This window comes from Vitis vinifera, chromosome 17 (genome assembly GCF_030704535.1).
Source record: "Vitis vinifera cultivar Pinot Noir 40024 chromosome 17, ASM3070453v1".
Lineage (NCBI taxonomy): Eukaryota > Viridiplantae > Streptophyta > Magnoliopsida > Vitales > Vitaceae > Vitis > Vitis vinifera.
In genome coordinates this window covers 8,866,438-8,890,998 of record NC_081821.1, presented here as the reverse complement: position 1 = coordinate 8,890,998, position 24,561 = coordinate 8,866,438, and the positions used below count along the sequence as shown (strand labels likewise).

The 24,561-nt window shown below is 37.5% G+C and overlaps 1 protein-coding gene across 2 annotated transcripts in view; it reads left to right on the top strand.

Annotated features, from left to right (window-relative positions):
* LOC100243383 (transportin MOS14) overlaps nucleotides 1-24,561 on the top strand; it is a 52,025-nt gene that overhangs the window by 26,282 nt on the left and 1,182 nt on the right. Inside the window, exons 8-25 of one of the 2 annotated variants that reach the window (XM_002283818.4) lie at nucleotides 884-975; nucleotides 3,346-3,473; nucleotides 5,147-5,222; nucleotides 5,416-5,536; nucleotides 5,618-5,717; nucleotides 6,056-6,137; nucleotides 8,351-8,433; nucleotides 12,082-12,201; nucleotides 12,813-12,864; nucleotides 13,160-13,315; nucleotides 22,312-22,435; nucleotides 22,540-22,621; nucleotides 22,702-22,790; nucleotides 22,874-22,948; nucleotides 23,047-23,101; nucleotides 23,631-23,750; nucleotides 23,835-23,927; nucleotides 24,021-24,166. In XM_002283818.4, coding sequence (XP_002283854.2) covers nucleotides 884-975; nucleotides 3,346-3,473; nucleotides 5,147-5,222; nucleotides 5,416-5,536; nucleotides 5,618-5,717; nucleotides 6,056-6,137; nucleotides 8,351-8,433; nucleotides 12,082-12,201; nucleotides 12,813-12,864; nucleotides 13,160-13,315; nucleotides 22,312-22,435; nucleotides 22,540-22,621; nucleotides 22,702-22,790; nucleotides 22,874-22,948; nucleotides 23,047-23,101; nucleotides 23,631-23,750; nucleotides 23,835-23,927; nucleotides 24,021-24,166 — 1,794 coding nt within the window. Of the gene's footprint in view, nucleotides 1-883; nucleotides 976-3,345; nucleotides 3,474-5,146; nucleotides 5,223-5,415; nucleotides 5,537-5,617; nucleotides 5,718-6,055; nucleotides 6,138-8,350; nucleotides 8,434-12,081; nucleotides 12,202-12,812; nucleotides 12,865-13,159; nucleotides 13,316-22,311; nucleotides 22,436-22,539; nucleotides 22,622-22,701; nucleotides 22,791-22,873; nucleotides 22,949-23,046; nucleotides 23,102-23,630; nucleotides 23,751-23,834; nucleotides 23,928-24,006; nucleotides 24,167-24,561 lie in introns of those variants that run through there. The other variant, XM_010664925.3, reaches the window with a different exon arrangement.

The window sequence follows — 24,561 nt, the reverse complement described above, 5'->3', positions numbered from 1 at the left end:
TAGATTAGGAATCCAAATATATGCAGTCTCTGTTATTTTTTATTTTTTTATCAGATGGTCAGTGATAAATTTTGATTAGTAGCTTTCTGCTGTTGCAGTTCTAATGCTTTCCAATTAAAGAATTTATAAGATAAATTATATGATGTTTAAGGGCAGATGGTTAGATGTAGAAGATATAAATCTTGTATTAGAAGAATATATAGTTCATTATAGCTTGTGCATATGCACCCAATTTAGACAAGATGAATGCATTAAACTACAACCTTTCTTTTTTTTTTTTTTTTTTTTTTTTTAAGGAAAAATGTGGATGAGGTAATTCAACAAGTAGTCATGAGACTTTTTATCAAGGGGGAAATAATGGTCATGTTGGAAGAGATAGTAGAGAAGGAATTAGATGGGGTTTATGGATTTGAGAAAGAATGATTGAGACAAGCTATCTTGGGATTTGCATTGGCATATGATCATATGGTGGGAAAATTGAAGATTGTTATTGGGAGAATACAAGGGGTCAAATTACAAGCTAATGTTTCTTTTATTACTGAAGGTTCAGTTTCCTATTAAGAAACGGGGGCTCCAAAAATTTGGGAATTTAAAGGAAAATATCTCATTTTATTTCATGTGTCACGTATTGTTAGATAGGTGTACAGTCTTTCACCTCTCCCTCATTATATGTCTCCTGTGCATATTTATGCATACATGATATCGTGAATGTATGTATTCTTCCTGATTTGTATTTTGTGGTTCTTATGATGTTTCTGGATTGATATCTGGTTTAAGTTTTTGTAGCCAACTTGTGCAACCTTTTGTGATCATTCCTTTTGAGAGGGGGCAAAACAATGTCATGGAAATGCATGGAACTTATTTGAACCTCTGTTTATTTCAGGATTCCTGGAGCTGTGCTTGCTTCTCACCCGCTGGTGCTTACAGCTCTCTCTAGTTTAAACTCTGAGCTACTTTCAGAGGCTTCTGTGAATGGTATCACTATTAAGACTACCTATATTTTCAGGGTGCTATTTTGCTAAATTTGAAATATTATATGTTTTGGTTTACTAATTCGATTTGATAGTGTTCTTGTTAGGGCCTTTTTTTGTCTTTTGGAAAGGTTTGTACGAATATGTATGGTAATGATGTTGTACTGTTTTTAAGAACTCCAGACATGCTAGGCACTTTTAATATATTCTCTGTTTTTTTTTTATAGGTAAAATAACAGTGTATTCTGTTGTTTGCCTATTGAAAAAAGAACACCAGACATGCTATTATTTATGCTGCAAACATGCATAATTAATAGGGATTTTGATTCTCATGAAAAAATTTAATAGGGATTTTGATCTGTGTCAGTAAATATTTTTATGAATTGCCAAAATCTGTTATGAATTATACCAACTTGCAGCAAAATTATAGGTACTGTTAAAAAAACAACAACATCGTAACAGAGAGAGAGAGAGAGAGTAGCAAATGTGCATAAGGTTCAAAATTTGTTAGAAAATTTGAAGATATTTTCATAAAATTGAAGATACTTATAATGATTTTGTATGTATCATTCAGAAAATTGGAGATATTAATAATGATTTTGATCTCTGTGACACAAAATATTTTGATGAATTGCCAGAGAGGGGCAGAGAGGGAGGGAGGGTGAGAATAGGAAAACAATTCCAAAGCTGCCAAATGCAGTTTAGAGCTGTGAAGGGGTATGTGCAGACAAATTTAAAAACTAATAAGTTGATTAAATAACTCCATGGGTTGTTTGCCCCATAGTGGGAGAGGCATCTGGATATGGTGGAAGTTTAATAGGAAAGCTCCTGTTTGGCTAGTGGACTATCTTGGGAATTGATGCTGATGGAAATTACTGATGCTATTGCCAAGATGAGAGGTTGGTTAGCATTTTCTTGTGTTTGCAAAGGATAGTAAGAGATGTATGGTAATCATTCTAGAATAGAAGAGTTTATTAGGTTTGGTCATCCTTTGTCCAGAAATCAGGGATAATTTTTTATTTTCTGCAGAGAGGTGCAAAGTTCTTTGAAATGCTAAAGAACCTTGAAATAATTTTTTTTTTCTTGGTTTCAGCTAGTGAGTTTAGCATTGAGGCATCTCTATGTTCAACAAAGCTGCACCAGAGAACTGGTTATGTTTTGCAGGTTTGGAAAGAGAAATTTGTGGGTAAATAATATTCTGATTTAGATGAGTGCAGGGTGGTCATGGAGTTGCGCTCCAGAAAGGAAAATGAAAAGGGGGCAAAAGTTTGGTACATTTATTTCTTTCAAAGTTAGGAAAGGGGTTAGATTAATTCTAGATGTATGTTAGCAGAAGGGGAATAAATCTGAGGAGGCCTTTCCTGATCTGTTTCTATTGCTAGAAATAATAGGTGAAGATGGAGGCTTACTTGGGGGTGAATCAGGAGGTAGATTTTTTCTTCTCTCACTTTTTTTTTGTTTTTTTTTTAAATTATTTTTTAAATAGGGTGGGAGTCTAGGGGTAGATTGAACTTATAGAAACATTTAGGAAAGTCTTGCTTCATGATTTGGTATTCTCTTTATTTGGTATCCCTTGGGTTATTTCTGCCTCAATAAGGGACACTCTCCTAAGGTGGCATGGTTTCTTTGTGGGTAGAAGGCAAAAAAGGGCTTGGAGAATTGCTCCCTTATGTATTATTTGGACTATTTGGAAATGAGTAGACATTACATCAAAGACTCAAAAGGTCTTTCTGTAACAATCTATCTTTGTGGATTCATGTGTACATAGATGGAAGCATTATATCTTTAATTGATTTTGTAGATTGGTTGGGTTCTTGTTGAGGGAGGGAGTAGTTTTTAGTTTTCACTCATTTTTGTGTTCCCTCTTGACACTCATTGTATACGTCTTGTATACTCTTGTGCGTGAATTGCACTTTTAATGCATTTTTTTATTTTTCAAAAAAAAAAAAGTGATTGGATGAACATGATAGATTGTTTATCATGATTTTCTTGAAAGTTGTGAACACTGTTTCTCTGGTCTATGCTATTCCCCCTTTTGTTTTAGTACAGTGAGAGGTATTTGTTCCTTTGCATGTGGGGAGTACATGTATTACAGCATCACTTTCTCTGTTGCCTTGGCACATATATTTGTGGAAAGACATTTTCAAATTTTTAGTATGAAATTAAAAAATTTCCAAATATGGATCTTTTCTGATGTTTCAGTTCTGTCTGAGAATTACTTAAGTTATCAATAACACCATATCAGAGTCTAGGATTTGATATTCAGAATAACTCCATTTTTTATTTATTTATAATTTGATAATGTTTCTGTAATAGTTTAAGACATCTCTGACATAGTTATATATGTATATATTTCTTTGTTTTTACTTTTCAGTTGTTTCGGAATTGATACACTACACGACTGCTGGAAGCTCTGGCGGTGCTTCTGTACAAATCCCATTAATCCAAGTAATTGTGCCCCAAGTCATGAATCTTAAGGTGCAGCTTAGAGATTCTTCAAAGGTATTGTGTAAATAGAATTTCTACATGTTTAAATCTTCTTGGGACATGTATGGCCAACACTATGTGTAAAGGAAATCCAAAATGGGGACAAAATGCAATGATGGAAAACAAAGACCTCTCTGCTAAAGTGATGGAGTGGTGGCTGTTCAAAAAGATGGTTGTGTGGATTTTTTTTTTTGTTAAAAAAAAAAAAAATTATTCTTACTTTCATGGTTTGTTGATGGAGGCTGGGGTTCAGATGTGCCATGAATTGCAATAATTTTTCTGATCAAAGAAAATCACATGTGGGTCCTTACAAGCCTCCTTGTACTCATAACAAAGAAAATCATGATGATGCTTCTGATTTTGGAGGCAACGCTAATCAGCAGTTAGAAAATGACAGTATGTATGATTGGCATGTGGGGGAGACCTGACTAAATCAAGGAGGCCCCAACCTATGCTAAATGGACTTGGCAATTGTGAGATGCTTGTATTTATGTGTAGGTTTCAAGATTCTAATTCAACATTGTAGGATATGGGGATCTTGTAGGCCAAATTAAATATATATATAGGTCTAGGGGCCAAAAGGGTCCTAGGATCTAAGTGGTAGGCCAAGCTTTCGAAGGCTATTATCCAATGTCATATGATCACATCCTATCGCAGACAAGAATTAATATCATAAAAAGTTTCAGCACTAAATAATTTATCTCTATTGAGACTTGAGGCTTGGCTCATATAATAAGATGAAAGATCAAAGAAGGCAAAAGAAAAGATGATCCTTGGCGATCAAACTAAGGCTTCTAGGCAATTACACCTAATGTTCCTTAACAATCACACTAAGTGCTCTTATGAAGATTGATTCTGAAGCCATAGATTATCTGAAAAGCTGTAATGTTTTTAAGGTTGGAAAGTTTAACTTCTTTGTGGAAAAGAGCAAAAAAGCAGTCACCTGTGAATTGGAGGGGAAACCTGAATCCTCTCTTTTCCGATATTAAATCCTTCCATGAAGCCAAGACTTTCAGCTCTAGTGATCCACTATAATCGTGAAGAGAAAGGGGAAAGAAGGTTCATTGCCTAACCCATAGTTACCAAAACCCAATCTTGGTCTCTTCATTAACAAGACGACGTGGCTGAAGGATAGAGGCCCTGATTCCTGAAGTCTTTTCTATCAATCATATTTTTTAGGAATTCCCAATTGACATGATCATGATAAGCTATCTCAAGGGCCAAGCACTGCACCTTTTTCCATGTATGTAGTCATCTATTCCTAAATTTCACTGGCTATCAGGGCTGCATCTTCTGTTGTATGGGGACCTTGCCAACTGAGATGTGGCTCCTTTTTAAATTTGCTTGTGAGAATGCGTTCTGATTCAGTCTGAAATTATTCTTTGGCTACTGCAAGGTTGATTTTTAATTACATGAACAAGGTATGTTTGATATATTTTATCTCAAGCTGATTAACTAACGTATCAAAGAAAGTTTCTTGTGAATTTTAGAGAACATATGGAAATGATATTATTTTTTAGACTCTTCTGGTTCCTTATAAGAATATGCTGATTGTTGTTCCAGATATTCTTATCTTTGTTTTGTCAGTTCTAATTTCAAACAATTGGCAATCGGTTCAGAACCAATTACTAGAAAAATAATTGCATGATAATAGTTTCTGGTTTATATAATTTTAGTTTTATTTTCAGGATGAGGAAGATGTGAAAGCTATTGGTCGTTTATTTGCTGACATGGGTGATTCATATGTTGAATTGATTGCAACTGGTATGTATCTTAACCTTGTGACCAAACCCCTTCCCATAAATTGCATGATATTTGCCCCTTATAAATGAGTTTGTTTTGAAGTATTTCAGATTGCAAGTATTTTTTATAGGCCTGGTTGCATGATTAAGGACAGATATCATTTGCTCAGGCTAATCTATCTCCCTCTTCAGTTGACAATTTTTTTTTTCTTCAGGTTCTGATGAATCAATGTTGATAGTGCATGCATTATTAGAAGTTGCATCACATCCGGAGTATGATATTGCTTCAATGACATTTAACTTCTGGCACAATCTTCAGGTCAACTTGACTAAAAGGTGAGTCCTTTCAGAGTTCTACTCACTTTAATGAGCTGTACTAAAAAAAATTTGAATATAATGATGATTCAAATCTCCCAGGGATGCTTACCTGTCATTTGGTAATGAAGCATCCATTGAAGCTGAGAGAAATAGGAGGCTGCAAGTTTTTCGTTCATCATATGAGTCACTTGTATCCCTGGTGAGTCTCATTTTTATATTGAACTCTTGTACTATTAGCTATGAAGAATTTCAATACTGTTATGCATAGTGCTGTGGACATACATGAACCCCAGTCAGGGTGGTTCAAATATGTCAGCAATAGCTCGGTTTGGTGGCTGCACTTGAATTGGGACAGGGATAGGGTGTTTAGTCTGAGGTTTCTGAGTATGTTGTTCAGTGTAAGGTTTCTGAGTAACTCTCCCCACACCAAAATGGATCATCGTATTGTTTTACAGTATTTTGGTATCCTCTATGATCCTTTTTATGACACCTTGTTATCCCCTATCACTTATAGAGAACCATGGTTTTTTATCACAGGTTAGCTCTCGAGTTCGATATCCCGAAGATTATCAAGATCTGTCATACGAGGACCTCAAGGATTTTAAACAGACTAGATATGGTAATAGTTAGATATTAGGAGGGCTATAAATTTGTCAGTCTCTTATGATAGTTTTAATCATCACAAGTTATTCAAAAATTATTTGAATTCAGTTCCTTGGATTTATTTGTGCTTTCTCTTTATCAACCTATATAGAGGCATTATATATATATATATAAATTGCTCATTTATAATTAATTTAGCTACTGATTCCTGTTTACTTTCTCTTGGTTTCTATTTCTGGTTACTTATTCTGTTATCTTATGATGGTGTTTTATATTTCCATTTTTAGATGCTTTTGCTCTTACTTTGCAATCTCTTATATCATCCCTATCTTTTCATTTGGGCCTCTCCTTTTAAAAGCATGATCATAACTTTAGAAAGTGTATACCAGATTACAAAGTTTTCATTAATCATTATCAGCATGTAGTAGGATATTATTTTTTGTGCCTATGTCCCACATTAATGCATTGCTATAGCAAATGCTGATTGGGGTTGCTTTCTTGAATATGCTCTCAAAAGCGAAGGAATCAGCTTCATGTGCCATAGCTAATGTAGATGATTTCCTTTTGGAAAACCTATTATTGCATTAGGTACTTCAAAGATGAGTTCAGGACTATTTTGTAAGTAATTGGAGGAAGTTGGTTAATGGGTTTTTGAGTACGATGCAATCATTTTGCTAAGTATCCATTTTGATTCGCTTCTTGTTTTATGTTTATATAATCCTAAAATAGTTGTAACTTTTATATGAAGTACAAAACTCTTAGAAGTTTATATTTAAAAAGTAATGATTTTAATACTATTTTAAAAAATTGAGGTGTTAGAAGAATTTTATTACCTTAAATTTTAGAATTTTTGAAAGTGATTTTTAAAGAGACAAGATAAATATATGCTTTTTGTACATGTTACACGTTTAAATAGAAATTTCTCATTTTAAAAACAAAAAATGGGAAGTGTATCCAAATTGACACTAAGAGCCCATTTGGCAGTGTTTCTAGAAAGTATTTTTAGCATAAAAAATGTTTTTGAAAAAAAGATCAAGTGTTTGGAAAAATCTGGAAAACACTTTAAAATTTTAAAAAATCACTTGTAGTGGTTTTTGGAGAAACACTTGATAGGTGGTTCTCCGAAAATCACTTCCAAAGAAAACACTTTCACTAAAAACAGTTTTATTTTTCTTTAACTTTTTTTTTCCTCTCTACTTCTTGTGACTAAGCAATAATGTAGATCATTAAAACAGAAAATGTAGAAGCAGTGCATAGAAAGAAAGAAAAAGAGAGGTCATTCACTGGAGTGCATGCTAGAAACAGCAAAGACACCTTCGCTGAAGAATCTATTCCCATATTAGGAGGCTCTGATCTATGAAAACTGGCGAGTGGGATCAATAAGAGGACAACAAAAACCTCCAAATTAAGATACACTTCCCACAAAATCTTGAAGGTTCACTCTCCTAGTAATGAAGTGTGTCACCCACCTAATTTTTTAGTACTTGTTGATTAGGTTTCGACAAAATGGAAAGTCTGAGTGAGAGTATGTCTGAAATAAATGTGTATTCATAAACTACAACCAACCACTTCAATGTACATAATACACAAACCCATCACTAGTTTTATGTTAGTGTCTTTATGCACCTTGGTATTGTTTTGTCTAAGCATGCACGTAAGTTAATAAATAATTGATCTGAGTTTGTACTGTTTTTTAAAAGAGTGAATAAGGGTTATGTGTTTGTATGTATGATTTATAGGCGAACAAATTGGAGTCTCTGGAATGCAATCAAATTGCAATAATAAGAGAACAAACAAATCAAACTACTGTGGTGAGTATTTTTGATTGAAAAAAAACAAAAAAAAACCTACTTTGATAAGTATGCCCTAACTGAATCTCAATCAAAGAAATGCTTCATAGGCAAACAATTATCAACCAAATGTGAACTTTCCTTCTACTTAAAGCTGGACATAAATACTTTATCCAAGAAATGAACCGAATTCTGTGATTGGTCTGGTTAGCTCAATGGATTTGTGGTTCTCTTCATGTCGAACTACTCAATCAAGGGATTTGTATTTTTCTATGTTCTGTGTTTTTTCTGCATCTCATTACTCATTTTATGTGATTGAGTTACAGTTACTTTTTGAATTTGAAGGTTGTTAGATCTGCCTCTTCATTTTTTATTTTCATCTTGATGAGACCTGGCATCTACGCTTCTACAACGCTAACGGAATCCATGATGTTGATAGCTGTTGCGGATGTGTTAATCGATGCAGCATCAGTTTTAGGCGGTGAAGCAACATTGAAAATTCTTTACATGAAGCTTGTTGAGGTTCGTAATTTATTATTTTCCTCTAAGAAACTAGTTCCTGTTTTTGAGAAAATTCTCTTGAATGCATGCTTTGGAATTGGTATTGAAGGTATGATTTTCTTGTTGTGAATTCTCAAGTTTCTTGAAATGGGTAATCCTACAATCAGGTTTCTGGTGAAACTTAGGAAGACTTTGGTACAAATTAATTTATTTCTATGAATTAGTTTTGGGACAATGCCACTGACATTCCAAAACTAAATTTAGTATATATGAAACTAAAGTTGGGAATTAATATGTACTCCTGAAGAATCACCTCGTTCTTTCTGGTTTTGATTCAGTAGCATTTGGTTGGATGAATATTGGTTGAAGTTAATTCAAGAACTTTTAAGGACTTTGGTCAACTTTATTATTTCCTGCTGAAAGAGGAGAAATCAGTGTTTTACTATTTTAGGGTTTTTTATTGGGTTCTTTGAGAAGGAAGCAAATAAGGAGCAAAGAGTTGAAAAATGGGCAAATTGAGGCCGTACAATCACAGAATGCAATTTCCTATTTTCATAATCTACATTTTTTTTTTAAAATTAAGAAATCACCCGATATTAGAGGTGATGATGGCCTCAGTAATGAGCATATTGAGAACTGAGATATGAATGACCATATGCATGGATGTGGGGGCATGGAATAATAGAAAGTAGAAACATGCTTTAATTTCTGAGTACTACCTATGCTTCAAGTTTCTGTGAGGGAAAAAATTGAAAACCTTACTCTTGGGTGCTGGTCTGAGTGAATCTAAAAGTTTCATGTGAAGAAAATAAAAACTTAAAGCAGCTTTTATTGAATAATTGAAAATTGCCCTTCATTTTACCTTCTCAGCCTCTGGAAAGACACATTAGCGTAAAACCTTTATAACATTAGTCTTGGCCCATAGTCGGCTTTGGTTACGGTTCATATACCATAGTAGTCTCCCACTCTGTGCTGTGTTAACTTCTAAGATGCTTGTGAATACCTGTGGCTGTTGTACTATAGATTGCTTTTGATATACCAGGCATATTGTATTTGACACTATACTAGGCACAAGTTGTTGATCAGGCTCGATGTGAAGGAGTACCCTGTCAAGTTCAGGTTTAACTTGTCATTGTCCATTAGATGCTTGAACAAGCCCTTTTCATCCTTTCTTTCATTGATGCCTCTTACAAATCATGACAAAAGACATTAGCCTTAAGTTATACAAAAAAATTATTGCCGAATAAACTTTGGTTCAGGATAGTTACCGCATTATTTAGCCACTCATGAGCAAACAATTTTAGAATATTAAGGGCCATAATCATGTGCTGATATTGTGCAGCTTTTTTCAGAAATATGATTTTTTTCCCATCCTTGGATGCCTACAGATATTGTACCAAACCATCCCTTCCTGGATTAGTGGTGCTTTGACCTTCAAATTTCCATGTTGTTAACATTGTTGATTTTCTTGGTGAAGATTAGACGTGCTTTAGGATTATGTATGCTGTCTCTAAATGAGTTCTTCTCATTGGGAACATAAAGTGACCAGTTACTCACAAAATAAGAAATATTTGTATGATACGATGAGAAGCATGTAATTGAACTGGCTTACAAGATTGGAAATTGATTTGCATCTGTTCAATAAGGAGTTTCCTTATCTCTCATTCAGTGGGTTCTCTAGGAATATTGACCACAACCACTTTCTTGTCCCTTTCAAAAGATGTAGGATTTGTTTTCTTTTGAGCTCAAAACTTGATATCCCACGTCAACAATTTCAACTACACTGAGCATAACCATTGGGATTTAGCTATTAACTGTTATTACCTAAGTACACCCAGAAAGGTGTGATCTACTTGGTTTTTTGCATAATTCTTTTAACCAATGTTCAACCTGTCAAACCAATAGTTTATGTAATTGCTTTGAACCATACAAAGTTTCCACTGTCTTTTACAATGTTTTCAAACCTTTCAAGGCAATTCATGTAATTTTGTGATTGAACATAATTTGTAAAATAGATCAACTGAATACTGAATATCTTTGTAATTTTCTTTTGAAATATCTGACTGTGTGATACTGTTGACCTTGGAATTTGGGTTCTTAAAACCTGGAAATGTGACTCGCTGAGAGTTCTTGCAGTTGACCTGACCAGTTTGAAAATTCTGGTTTGAAGCCCTCTTTTCAATTGGATATTGACACCCTTGGCTGCAGTCCTTACTCCTTAAGGGTTAGAGCAAGGTTGATGAGATGGTTGCCTCACAACAAAAAGGTCTCTTCTCTTTTAAATAAACACATTGGATATGTTCTATACTTTGGCTTGATTCTCAGAACCAATCTGCACATCAGTGGCTGAAGAGGAAAGTATTAGCCTGGATGTTCAGCCTGCAACTAAAGTATTATTGTGAAAATATTTTACCAATACCTTCAGGAAGCCTACAACTAAATTATTATTATGAAAATATTTTACCAATATCATCAGGAAGTACCAGTTCTCAGTGTTCAGTCAACTAACCCCTTAATGTATATTGGTGATGTATCATCTCTGGACTGGAGGCTCTTCTGAAATGTCACATCATGTTATGTTCAATTAAAGCAGAAGTATTATTATGGAAATTTATTACCAATATACTTTATGCTGGTTTGCCAGATTGAAAGGAAGAGACATTGATCTTTAATTAATTTTCCCGATTTGTGGCAGCTGTGCTGTGCTCTGCTAGAGGTTGTGAGAGCTGTTTGATGGACACTTGAGACAGTTATATGTATAGCCTTGTTGTTGAGATGATGGAGGGAGATTTATTGCTGCTTGGATCCTATGTTTTTCCAATATCAAAATGGTTAAATCTTTTGCTCTTGGACTAGGTGGAAGCAGAAGAGTTGAGTTGTCTTAGATACTGGAAGGAGTTGAAACTAGGTGAAACGGATGTTACAAAATAGTGAATTTTGGGGTTTACTGAGATTTTTATTTCACCTTTATTCATTATGAGTATTAGTGTTTGTATGAGAGAGACATTTGGAATTCCACCTTGGCCACTTTGAAAGTACATACCTAGAATCAGTTTCCGAATTTTGGCTTCCCTACAATCAAATAACTGGAACAATGGTGCAACAGTGTTAGGTCAATGAGTAGGGTGTTAAAATGAAGAAGTGTGTAGAGGGCTATTGGAGATAAAATGGGCATGGAAGTTATTGAAATTAGAATATTAGAAAAACTAGAAGGCAACTAGAAGGCATCTGTTTTAGTTTAAATATATTTCTCTGGATGCAAGAAAACCTAAATGTTGTTTCTTGGGAATGTTGCTAATTTGCATACATGAAACTTGGCCTTCTGGGAAATTCTCAATATTTTTGTTGGTAGAAGATATGACATTAATCTACTTTTATTTGTGAAGAAGGCATAGAAAAAGGGAAAAAAAATTACAGAAGTTTGGGAACATTAATCTTTGTTATGGGCTGTAAGAAAGTGAAGGAAAAGGGAAGTTCATAAGATTCCCCAATTTTATTTTCCTGAGTTTCCCCAGCAACCAAATGTAGGGTTGGATTGATGATTTATATACCAAACTTTATAATATTTTTGCAATTCTATATTATACTGCTTCATAATTCTTGTGGAGATGCACTGTAAGATCCTTTTGCTGTGTTTTAAACACATGCTTTTACCCATGATTATTTCAGGCTGTAGCTAGCTGTGGAAATGAGGAACACAATGAGTGGCGTCCAGCAGAGGCTGCTTTATATTGTATCCGAGCTATATCAAATTACGTTTCAGTCGTTGAAGCTGAAGTAATGCCTCAGGTGTGAATGCCCTTCAAATTCCTCTCATATTAAACTCCTTGGATTTTGACTGCTTCTCCTGTTAATATATCAGATAGAAGCATTTGTGGCAGCAAGGATATGGTTATAGAACTGTTTGTTCTGTTAGTGTTTTCCTGGATAATCTGCTTCCTAAGTTTCTCTCATAGACAAATTAAACAATGCCACTTCCTGGTTTTATTCAAAATGGTATAAATCAACATTATTCTAGTTATGTCGCACTTGCCCATGCTTCTATTGTACAATGTGAATGGGAAAAAAGTGTCATCATGTAGAGCAGTGCCTGGTGATACCTTAAATTTCTGCAGCATTTTATTGGAACTTGATTGGTCTTTATGCAGTCCCATTGCCCATCAGCTCTGCTTTGGTGAATTTGCTTCGTGTTGTTTGGTTCACATGATCAAAGGTTGTTCTGGATGTGTAACCTATTTAATTGCTATAAGTTTCACTCTCTTAATATATTGTTCTGGTTGCTTTGGTGTGTCTGTTTCTCTTTTTATTTGTTCATTTAATTTAATATTTTGGGATTATCTATTAGCGTATTAACTCATAAAGTGTATGCTTTTGTCTGGTGGTCTGTTTCCCCAATACAGGTTATGAATATGCTTCCAAAACTTCCCCATCAACCCCAATTATTGCAGACAGGTAATATATTCTTTGTAGTTCCCCTTTTCATTTTTATCTACATATTAGAAGAGGGGAAATGAAGGTGGAAGAATTTGTTTTGGTGAGTGGGTGAGGTTAATAGTATGCAGTTGGTGATTCTGGTCGTCACCTCTCCCCGGGATATTAGTCATGCTTATTTTATTTCCCTCTAGGGATGGAAGCCTTAGGAATTGTAAGAAGGCACATAACCTACTTTTAATTTGAAGTTGGCATATGATATCTGACTTTTATCATTTATAATTAACGTGTGATGAGTTTATAAAAAATTCTACAGTGTGCTTAACAATTGGAGCATATTCAAAATGGCTTGATGCTGCGCCAGGTGGACTCTCAATTTTTCCTTCAGTCATAGATATTCTCATGAGTGGCATGAGTATATCTGAGGACTCTGCAGCAGCTGCTGCTTTGGCATTTAAACACATCTGTGATGGTACAGACTCTCTTGCATGTTATTATTTGCACCCTTCTTTGTCAATTCACCTTTGGAGCATTAAAGAAATAAACTTTCTCAGATCATCAACTGTATGTAGGTGTAGTAGAATGATTGCATGATAAAGAACTGATGAATTATTCATCAGTTCTTTATCAGAATAATGACAAGATTCATCCGTCCAGATGCACTAATTTTGTTCAGTATGTAATTTTTGTTTTTATCAATCAACAGGTTCCACCTAATTTCCAAGTTTGGTTTACATTTTCAAAATAGAGTGTCTAAGTTTCAAATTCAGAGCCATTCAACTTTTGGAAACAATTCTGGATACTGATAGCCTCGTACTGACTATTGGGAAATGGAATTATTCAAAATTATTTGTGGGCAAATAGTTCAGAAATACTAGGATTACTGGGTATTCATGGTTTATTCATGTGTTCTTGAACCAAACAGTAGAATTTGGTGAGTATAATCACTGAAATAGTTGTATTTTCTGTTTGCATTTTACAAATGGAGAACTTCACATGATTTCAAAACAACGTCTTGGTGTTATGTCATTTTCTTAAGCTCATTGAGTGGATTATACCTACTAGTATTTCCTATTGATGGTTAACTTGTTCCTGATGTGAGCCAACGGTTGCCATTGCTTGATTAAAATTGTATTTAATTATACTTGCAAAATTTGTAGCATTTTTTATGCATCTGATGACCATGGTTTTGAGCCATTACCTGACTAAAAAGACATTATTTAGCATGTAGTGGCACTGGAATGGACTAGAAAATAAATAGATCTTCGGTCCAACACAATCACATTCACATGTATATGCTGGCGAATACAGAAGTGACACCTACTATGATGAAAAGCTCATTACAACTCCGTAGATCTCCATCTATTCTTGAAGAACATAGCTGTCTCTCTAACCAAATCCCCTATGGTAAAAGTAGGTGTAGCCATTCACCAAAAGTCCTTGCTCTAGGCATTGCCCTCCAAAACCCTAAAAAGACACCATGACATCTGCCACAGATGTAGGAGGAAGATAGGCATCCTAGCAAGACAAAAAAATTATGACACAAACGCAATGCTAACAGACAATGAAGAAAAATATGATCAATGGTCTTAGCACTGCTCAAACATAATGCAACCCTTGAACCAAGGGCAAAGAATTCTATTCATAGACTGCCAATGGATCTCTATGAGGCATGTATAATTTGACTCACATTTCGTTGGCAGTGTATATGATTTTGGGTTCAACATGTGAAAGATAAATTATTCTCCTTTGACTCTCTGTGATCTTCTGATATGTAAAGAAACCTGAATGCGGATAGGTGGAGGAGATTGCTCCCCAAGCTTTGGTACATGGTTATATCCTTTGTTTCAATGTGGAGAAGATCTCCTCCTCCCATCTTCATAGTTCTTTCTGGATCACGGAAGCAAGGTAACTTGATGAAGGTTTAGGCACGATGAAGAACAAAGTTGAAAAGTTTGAAGTGGAAAAAAAGGCTTTTCAGGTGAAGTTTGAAGGATCGAATGGTGGAACTTGGGTTTCAGTAACAGAAAGGAGCCGTGGTTTTGTTGTATCAGTAGGATTTGGAAGGGAGGAGGTGGTTTGGTTAACGGAGCATTTGAAGAAAGCTGTGGAGTTGGAGAATACCAGGGGATTCACACGAAAGTTCAGGGGCGAGAATAAGATCCATTTGATGGAGATTTGCTTCAACAATAGAGGGCGTTTCATGAAAATCACCGAGATTGCCACAAGAAGGAATCCTTTACTTCTCGTCATCCCCGAGGGTGATAAAGGTAGTGGATGGGAAGTCCTTAGGAGGGCGATTATTTCAGTGCAAGATTATTCTGATCAAGTCGGAGAAGAGCGGAAGAAGATGTTTGGCAATAATCAGTTGAGCAAAAGCAAATATAGAGGTGGCCGGTCATACGCAGAGGTGGTTGCAGAGGATGGAATTAGGAGTGGAGTTCCATTAGCAGCTGGAAAATGGGCCAGAGCCGTAATATGTGAATGCAAAGAAAAAGTTCAAGACTGGACTGATGAAGGCAAGGCCATTGCGAGGTTGTTGGGAGTGAAAGGTATGGTGTCTATAAATCCCATTTCCGCCTTCAAGGGGTGTTTCTTTGTGAGTACAGCAGGAAGAGCAAAATGGTTACAAGAGCAGGAGAGGCTTTTAGTGAAAGGAAGGATTGTTCTCCTAAGAAGATGGTCGCCAAGAGAAAATATGTTTATGCCTGGAAAATTCAGAAGGGGATGGTTAGTGTTGAAAGGCCTTCCTTTTCACTTGTGGGAGGTAGACCAGCTGAAATTCATCTTGAAGAAGTGGGGGAGGGTGACGGAGGTAGCAAGGGAAACCGTGAAGCTGTTGGATTTGACGAAGGTGAAGCTGTGGGTGGAGATGCATCCTAGAGTCGTGCTTCCAGCGTTGCTCGAGGTGGAAGACGGGGCCTGGAAGCATACTATAGCAGTTTCAGTCATCGGAGAAGAGGGCGAAGACGGCAATGTCACGTCCGAGACATCCCACTGCAGGTACGAGTGGTTGAAAGAAGGGGGTTGCGTCTCTCAGACGCCAAAATTTGCAGAGGGGCTACGAGGTAGTATCAGGGGTAATGAGTGCTACAGGAGGGAGCTTCTTCCCCGGGCACGCTATCGGCGTTCAAGTACGAGCATGGCGGCCAAAAGGGAGAATGTATGGGAAGGGAGCAGATTGGGCTTTGTAGAGGAAGTCATTCTTGGGCCCACAGGGCCTGAGTCATCCACTAAAGCCCATCCAGTTAGGGTCCAAAAAGGGAGAAGGAGTCGTGGGCTTCACGCTGGCCCAGACGTCCCTCAAGCCCATGACGCTGATGCATCCTTTTCTTCTCCACAGAGAGAGGGCTCCTCTGCAAAGGCGATCTCGCAGCCTCGTTCAGGCGATGAGAGGGCCGGCGTCGAAGCAAACCTTGGAGAGGATGGTCGGGCCGATGAGTTTCAGGCCCTGTTTTCATCCAACCCTAGCCCACCTTCAGAGATAAAAGAGGAGAGTTATGGGCGTCGGACTGTGGGCTGTAAGTCATCAGGCCCTTCGGGGTTGGGCCAAGTTCAAGGAGGCTCGATGTCGTCTGGCTTGAGATATGGGTCTCGAGAGAGAGAAAGTGCAGCAAGAAAGGGGAAAGCTTCAATGGATCAGAAGGAAGACTTCGCGCAAGGGGAAAAAACGATGGATTCAAGGGAGATGTGGTCCAAACTCTTCCTTCCAAGCGCGGATCGCCGTCATGGACAACGGAGTAGCAGCGAGACTCTTCCCCTACGGAGCGCAGTGTCATTTAGCGAAGGCCACAATCTGGAAGTGGATGGCGGGACGGGATCTCATCAGACTCGAGGTATCAGAGAGAGTCCCATCTTCCGTTGTCTTCTGCCAAGGAATTGCAACAGTTGGTCGAAGGAGGAAACCTCGACGTCAAGAGGAGTGATGGAATCGCGAAAATCCCAACTCAAAGAAGACAAAGGAGGATTTACGGGCCGAGCGGGGTATGATCCTGGTAGCTCTTTAGTCACGGTGTCACCTTCTATTCCAAGAACCAGAGGTAAAGACATCATTTTGGGAGGAAATTGTGAAGTTCCGGGAGTGGAAAGCTTGGAGGTAAGTCAGCCTTTTTCTTCTCAGCCACCCGAGCCTTATCCCTCTCCGTCTTGTAATCTGGCAATGAATCTTCCGTGTCCTTCCGGTCCTCATCTCCCATATTCAGAAATTCTTTTCCAGTCTCCTTTGGTAAATCAAGGTAAATTCAAAATTTTTCCCGAAATAGGCGATGTTGGACCATTAAATATTGTTGGCATCCCTGTCCATGTTGAGGAGGAGAATCAGAGAGCTGTTTTTAACCAGATGTCCGAGAGTTCCACCCCTGGGAAGTCTTCTAACCTGATGCCAGGCAGTCCAGGGGTTAATGAGGCATCCCCGCCGGAAGACTTTCTTATAGATGGCCTGTCCCCCAGGAAAATGGCTAAAGTACGTGAGGTCCTAAGCTCTCTGGACATTAAGGTGTACTCTAGGAGGAAGAATAGAGGTCCATAGGCGTTTGAATCCAGGTGGATTTGGTTTGGAGGGTTAGGGCCTGCGTGTTTTTCCATGAAAATCATCAGTTGGAATGTTAGGGGTTTGGGTTCAAGTAATAAGCGAAGAGTGATTAAAGATTTCCTTAGGTTAGAGAAGCCGGATGTTGTGATGATTCAGGAAACAAAAAAGGAGAAGTGCGACAGAAGGCTAGTGGGCAGTGTATGGACGGTCAGAAATAAGGATTGGGATTTTCTCCCGGCGTGTGGGGCTTCCGGTGGGATTTTGCTCATTTGGGACTCAAAAAAGTTGAGCAAGGAGGAGGTGGTATTAGGTTCTTTCTCGATATCGGTCAAATTCGCCTTGGAGGGATGTGGACCTCTTTGGATTTCTGCAGTTTATGGTCCAAATAGCCCCTCACTTAGGAAGGATTTTTGGGTGGAACTTTATGACATTTGTGGTCTAACTTTTCCGTTGTGGTGTGTGGGCGGTGATTTTAATGTCATAAGGAGAAGTTCAGAAAAATTGGGGGGCTCTAGGCTAACTTCAAGCATGAGGGACTTTGATAGTTTTATTAGTGAAAGTGAATTACTTGATCCACCTCTTAGGAACGCATCATTCACTTGGTCAAATATGCAAGAGTCTCCCGTGTGCAAGAGATTAGACCGTTTTCTTTACTCAAATGAGTGGGGGCAGCTATTTCCCCAAGGCACTCAAGAAACCCTTATCAGAAGGACCTCGGATCATTGGCCAATTGCTTTGGATACCAATCCGTTCACGTGGGGCCCAACTCCTTTTAGGTTTGAGAACATGTGGCTGCAACATCCTAGTTTCAAGGAGAACTTTAGAAATTGGTGGAGGGGTTTTCAAGGAAACGGATGGGAAGGCCACAAGTTCATGAGGAGATTACAATTTGTTAAAGCCAAAGCGAAGGAATGGAATAAGCTGTCTTTTGGAGTGCTTAATGAAAAGAAAAAAAGTATCCTCAAGGATTTAACTAACTTAGACGCCATCGAGCAGGATGGGGGTCTCACCTCTGAATTGTTAGGTCAAAGAGCCTTAAGAAAAGGGGAGCTAGAGGATTTAATTTTGAGGGAGGAAATCCATTGGAGACAAAAAGCTAGGGTGAAATGGGTTAAGGAAGGGGATTGCAATTCTAAGTTTTTTCATAAAGTGGCTAATGGTAGGCGAAATAGGAAGTATATCAAGTCATTGGAAAATGAAACGGGCTTAGTGTTGAATAATGCCATGAGCATCACAGAGGAGATCTTACTCTACTTTGAAAAACTCTACGCGAATCCTATAGGAGAGTCTTGGAGTATTGAAGGTTTAGATTGGTCTCCTATTTCAGAGGAAAGTGCAATAAGTTTGGTTGCCCCTTTTACAGAAGAAGAGATTTCTAAGGCCATTTTTCAGATGGATAGGGACAAGGCTCCGGGGCCTGATGGCTTTACTATTGCAGTATTCCAAGACTGCTGGGATGTGATTAAGGAGGATTTAGTGAGAGTGTTTGCAGAGTTTCACAGGAGCGGAGTTATCAATCAAAGCACTAATGCCTCTTTCATTGTTCTTTTGCCCAAAAAGAGTACGACAAAGAAAATCTCAGACTTTAGACCCATTAGTTTGATCACTAGTCTCTATAAGATAATAGCCAAAGTGCTCTCAGGGCGTCTAAGAGGGGTCTTACATGAAACCATCCATTCTACTCAAGGAGCTTTTGTTCAAGGGAGACAAATAATGGATGTAGTCCTCATAGCAAATGAGATAGTGGATGAGAGAAGACGATCAGGGGAGGAAGGAGTCGTCTTTAAAATTGATTTTGAAAAGGCTTACGATCACGTAAGGTGGGATTTTTTAGATCAAGTGTTGGAGAAGAAGGGGTTTAGTCCTAAATGGAGGAAATGGATGAATGGATGCTTGTCCTCGGTATCTTATGCAGTATTGGTGAATGGTAGCGCTAAAGGTTGGGTTAAGGCATCGAGAGGATTAAGACAAGGAGACCCTTTATCCCCCTTTTTGTTTACTTTAGTAGCAGATGTATTGAGTAGGATGCTTGTGAGAGCAGAGGAGAGAAATATGTTGGAGGGTTTCAGGGTGGGTAGAAATAGAACTAGGGTATCTCATTTGCAATTTGCCGATGACACCATCTTCTTTTCTAACACTAGGGAGGAAGACTTGCAGACTCTCAAGAGTCTTTTGTTAGCATTTGGGCATATTTCTGGACTTAAGGTCAATTTAGACAAGAGTAATATTTATGGCATCAATTTGGATCATGCTCATATGTCAAGATTGGCTGAGACACTTGGATGCAAGGCTTCTAGCTGGCCTATACTATATCTGGGTCTTCCTTTGGGCGGGAACCCCAGGGCAGGTGGTTTTTGGGATCCTGTGATTGAGAGAATTTCAAGAAGATTAGATGGTTGGCAAAAGGCATACCTATCCTTTGGCGGGAGGATAACTCTCATCCAATCTTGCCTTACCCATATGCCCTGTTACTATCTTTCTTTATTTAAGTTACCCGCTTCAGTTGCTGCAAAAATCGAGAGGTTGCAGAGGGATTTTTTATGGTCAGGGATTGGGGAAGGTAAAAAGGATCATCTAGTCAGGTGGGATGTCGTGTGTAAACCGAAGGAAATAGGGGGTTTGGGTTTTGGGAATATTTCTATAAGAAATCTCGCTCTTTTAGGGAAGTGGTTGTGGAGGTACCCTAGAGAGGGATCAGCTCTATGGCATCAGGTCATATTAAGCATCTATGGTTCTCACTCCAATGGTTGGGATGCTAACACAATAGTCAGATGGTCACATCGTTGTCCTTGGAAGGCTATTTCTCAAGTCTTTCAAGAGTTTTCCTCGTTTACTCGATTTGTGGTAGGAAATGGGGAAAGAATTCGCTTCTGGGAAGATTTGTGGTGGGGGGACCAACCTTTGGGATCCCAATATCCAAGTCTATTTAGAGTAGTCTTGGATAAAAACATACCTATTTCTTCAGTTCTTGGTCCTACTCGCCCTTTCTCTTGGAATTTAAATTTCCGTCGTAACTTGTCAGATTCTGAGATTGAGGACTTAGAAGGCCTCATGCGCTCTCTTGATGGAGTGAATTTATCTCCTTCGGTTCCAGATGCCAGATCGTGGCCCTTGTCTTCTTCAGGGCTTTTTTCAGTTAAATCTTTCTTTCTAGCTTTATCCCAATTTTTTGGTCCTCCTCAGGTTTTTCCTTCTAAATTCGTTTGGAATTCTCAAATTCCCTTCAAAGTGCAGTCCTTCATCTGGTTAGTGGCACATAAGAAGGTGAATACTAATGACATGCTACAAGTGAGAAGACCCTACAAAGCCCTTAGTCCGGATATTTGTATTCTGTGCATGAAGCATGGGGAATCAGCTGATCATATTTTTCTTCATTGCTCCTTGACGATTGGGTTATGGCACAGGTTATTTCAGTTAGCTAAGATGGATTGGGTTCCCCCGAGAAGCATCCTTGACATGATGTACATCAAATTCAATGGATTTGGTTCGTCTAAGAGGGGGATAGCCTTGTGGCAAGCTGCAAACATCGCTCTTATTCGGATTGTGTGGAGGGAAAGGAATGCGAGGATTTTTGAGGATAAAGCAAGGAATTCAGAGGCTCTATGGGACTCTATTGTTTTCCTTGCTTCTCTTTGGGCCTATTGTTCCAAGGTTTTTAAGGGGACTCCCCTTAATGCGTTACTTCTTGATTGGATAGCTGTATGTACTCCATAAGGAGTGGTCTTTTTAGAGTGTTGCGCGTTTTTCAATGTTTTTTTCTTTAGTTTAGCTGTCTTGGGCAGGAGGATTCCTCATCCTTCTTTTGTACTTTTTTTCTATCAATAAATCTTTGTGTCGTTTCCAATCAAAAAAAAAGAAACCTGAATGCGTGAATGAGACAATTTTGTTTTATTGGTGTCTTGTTGCTAACTTTCCAAATTGCCTATGTGGTGAGCTTTCCTACTTTCTTTAAGAGAGCAAGATGCCTTTCTTGGATGTGTTGACAAGAACATATCTTGGTTGGCTTTGAGTTTTTATCTTAGATCAGCCAGATGAGTCACTGGGTTCATTTTATCCAATCAGATGATTTTCTAGTTAGATGGTTGTCATTTTCAAACCCATATATTGGCACATCTTGAATGGCCCTCCATGATACGACCTATGATCCTGTTCGTAGTGTCCTGTGACCTTAATAAAGGTTTATCAAATTAGTTTTCTTGCTGTTGTTGAACCAATGATTCCTGTTACTGATTATTGATCAGGAGGTAATTAAAGCTTGCTAATGTTGGAGGGAACAATCAGGAATTGTGTTACATGAATGCAGGTCTGATTGTTAGGTGTTGGTGTGTGCCCAAGTTAATTTAGGATGCAGGGACATGATGACTAAATAGTCAAATTTCTCTTTCCTCCAATCCGCTTCGTAAATTGAAGTATAACTAGGATAGAATGTCTATAATGAATTAAAAAAAGTCACCTGCAATGGATGAGAATTTGTTCTTCTTTTTCTTTGTTAAACATTCCCCTAGGGTACTTATTTTTTATGATATCCTATATGCAAACTTTTGTCATGTCATGTACAATATAAGTTCACGTAGTCTTCATGTAACATAAATTAGAAATATTGCAAAATTTGGCTGCTTTGAGTGTTTATGTTTCTTATGTTGATTAATCTGATCAATGTGCCTACTCTGAATGCTGTGAACTACTGCATTTCTGTTTATAAATCATATATTTATCATCTTCTATGTCATTTTTTTATTTTAATGCTATTATTCTTCTATTTTTTTTGTCCTTTGATATTGGGACTTCCAATGTATGTGGGATTTTTTATCTGGTTTTGAACTTGAGGCATTCATCAGTTACTATTTTATTCTTGTTTGGCCACACTACCATGGTAGCTGTGCTGTGTGTTATTCTATTTATTTCTGGTATGAATTCAATTTTATTGATGTCTGTAGATTGCCGGAAAAAGCTTTGTGGATCTTTAGATGGTCTGTTCCATATATATCATAGGGCAGTGAATGGGGAAGGTAATTTTAAAGTCCCTGCTGAAGACTCGCTTCACCTGGTTGAAGCCTTAAGGTATTTTTATCTCTCATAAGCTTTTAAGATTAAGTGCGTTGCAAAATAAATTGAAATTCGTTCTAGAGCAGACATTTGAATCTCTCTTGAACTGTGTTTTGCAGTATGGTTATCACAGAACTTCCTCCAGATCATGCTAAGAAAGCCCTGGAGGCATTATGCTTGCCTGTTGTTACTTCTCTACAGGTCAGTTAATTTCTGGTGGAGCTATTTAGTTACTCTTTTTCTTGTAGACAATACCCCAAATTTATAATGTGAACAAGCAGGAAGTTGTCAATCAAGGTCCAGAAATATTGGATAAGAAAGTTGCTCGTGAGTTTACAGTTCATATTGATCGCTTTGCATATATTTTTAGGTATGATTGGTGTTTCTTTGCTTATATCCTTTACTTTGCTTGATCCATTATTGAAATGATTCTTGCAACTGAAACAATTTTAGATATGTAAATCACCCTGAAGCAGTGGCAGATGCAATTCAGAGGCTTTGGCCAATTTTCAAGGCAATCTTTGATGTGTAAGGATTCATAACATGGCACCTGTAGGATGGTTTCCTTTTTGGATAGTGTTGACTTTACTTTTTTGTTTGACCTGAGTTTTAAAATTTTTTTGCAGTCGTGCTTGGGATATGCGAACTATGGAGTCTCTTTGCCGAGCTTGCAAATATGCTGTGAGTTTGCTGAACCATGGGCTTCACTAAAGTACCTTGGTGAACTTTGGAAATTAATTGTCAAATCCGAACTTAAATATGCTAATTTTAGAAATGATGCTATTCATCTAGCATATGAGTTCTATAATTCAAATAAAATGCCCCCTTAATTTTATTTCATTGTAAGATTATCATGCCATGTCAACACATTCCAGAGTAACGCATCGACTCTGGCTAGCAGAGCCTTTGTAGAAATTAAGCAAAACTGAAAGGGAAGAAATGAGTATCTCTGGAAGACGCATTTCTTGAGGGGAAGGAACTTTATCTGTTCATTAGACATTTTATGAACCTTGATACCATGCCCTACCCTTAGATTACAGCTTACTACTGAGTTGTGTTCTTGACTTTTTGTGTCATTTGTCATAGATTATTATTCTGCTGTCATATTACTGTTCCAAGAGGGAGGACATGTTATACTTACCAATGTTTGTATAGCTTGGAAATAGATAATGTTTTTAGCCAGTGACAGTGAGCTTGATTTTTGTTTAAGGTGAGAACTTCTGGAAGGTTCATGGGAATCACAATTGGGGCTATGCTAGAGGAGATTCAAGGCCTATATCAACTACACCACCAACCATGCTTTCTTTATCTTTCTAGTGAAGTTATAAAGGTATGTCTTTCTTTATAGTCCTGCATAATAGCATTTTTACTTTTATTTTCTTCAACTGAGCAGCTTATGGAACTTGGACTGCAGATATTTGGGTCTGACCCATCTTGTGCAAACTACTTAAAGAATTTGATTGAAGCGCTATTCAGCCACACAACATGTCTTCTCAAAAACATTCGGGTATGGTTTTTGTGACTTTTGTGTTAACCTTTTTTTCTCTAGATTCACCTGCATCCATAGCATTATTTAATAATGGCAGCATCTGCTTTGTAGGAGTTTACTGCCAGACCGGACATAGCGGATGATTGTTTTTTGTTGGCATCTAGATGCATTCGCTATTGTCCTCAATTATTTATTCCATCAGCAGTGTTTCCATCATTAGTAGATTGTTCTATGATTGGGGTCACTGTACAACACAGGTATTAGCTCTCTCTCTCTCTCTCTAGCAAAAGTTTTCTTATTTATTTACATAGATATGATAATTCAGATCATTTTATTAAATTTAATTATGAAAATGTTCACAGTAATACAAAGCAAGTAACGAAAAGACGAGCCATCTTTTACCTATACAACTCCATGTGACTCTTTGTTGTAAGGTTATTTGCTTTCTTATGCATGAAAGTGAAACATGAATAATTACAAAAGTGAGCATAAAGGTGCTTCTCTTTTTTTGTTTTTTGTTTTTAACTAAAGAGTGAGAATCTTAGCTTAGTCCCTCACCAATAAAGAAACCCCTAATTCAAAAAAGAGATAGATGAAAAAAAGAGTAAAAGAACAGAAAAGAAAAAAAAAACAAAGCAAATAAAACAGAAAA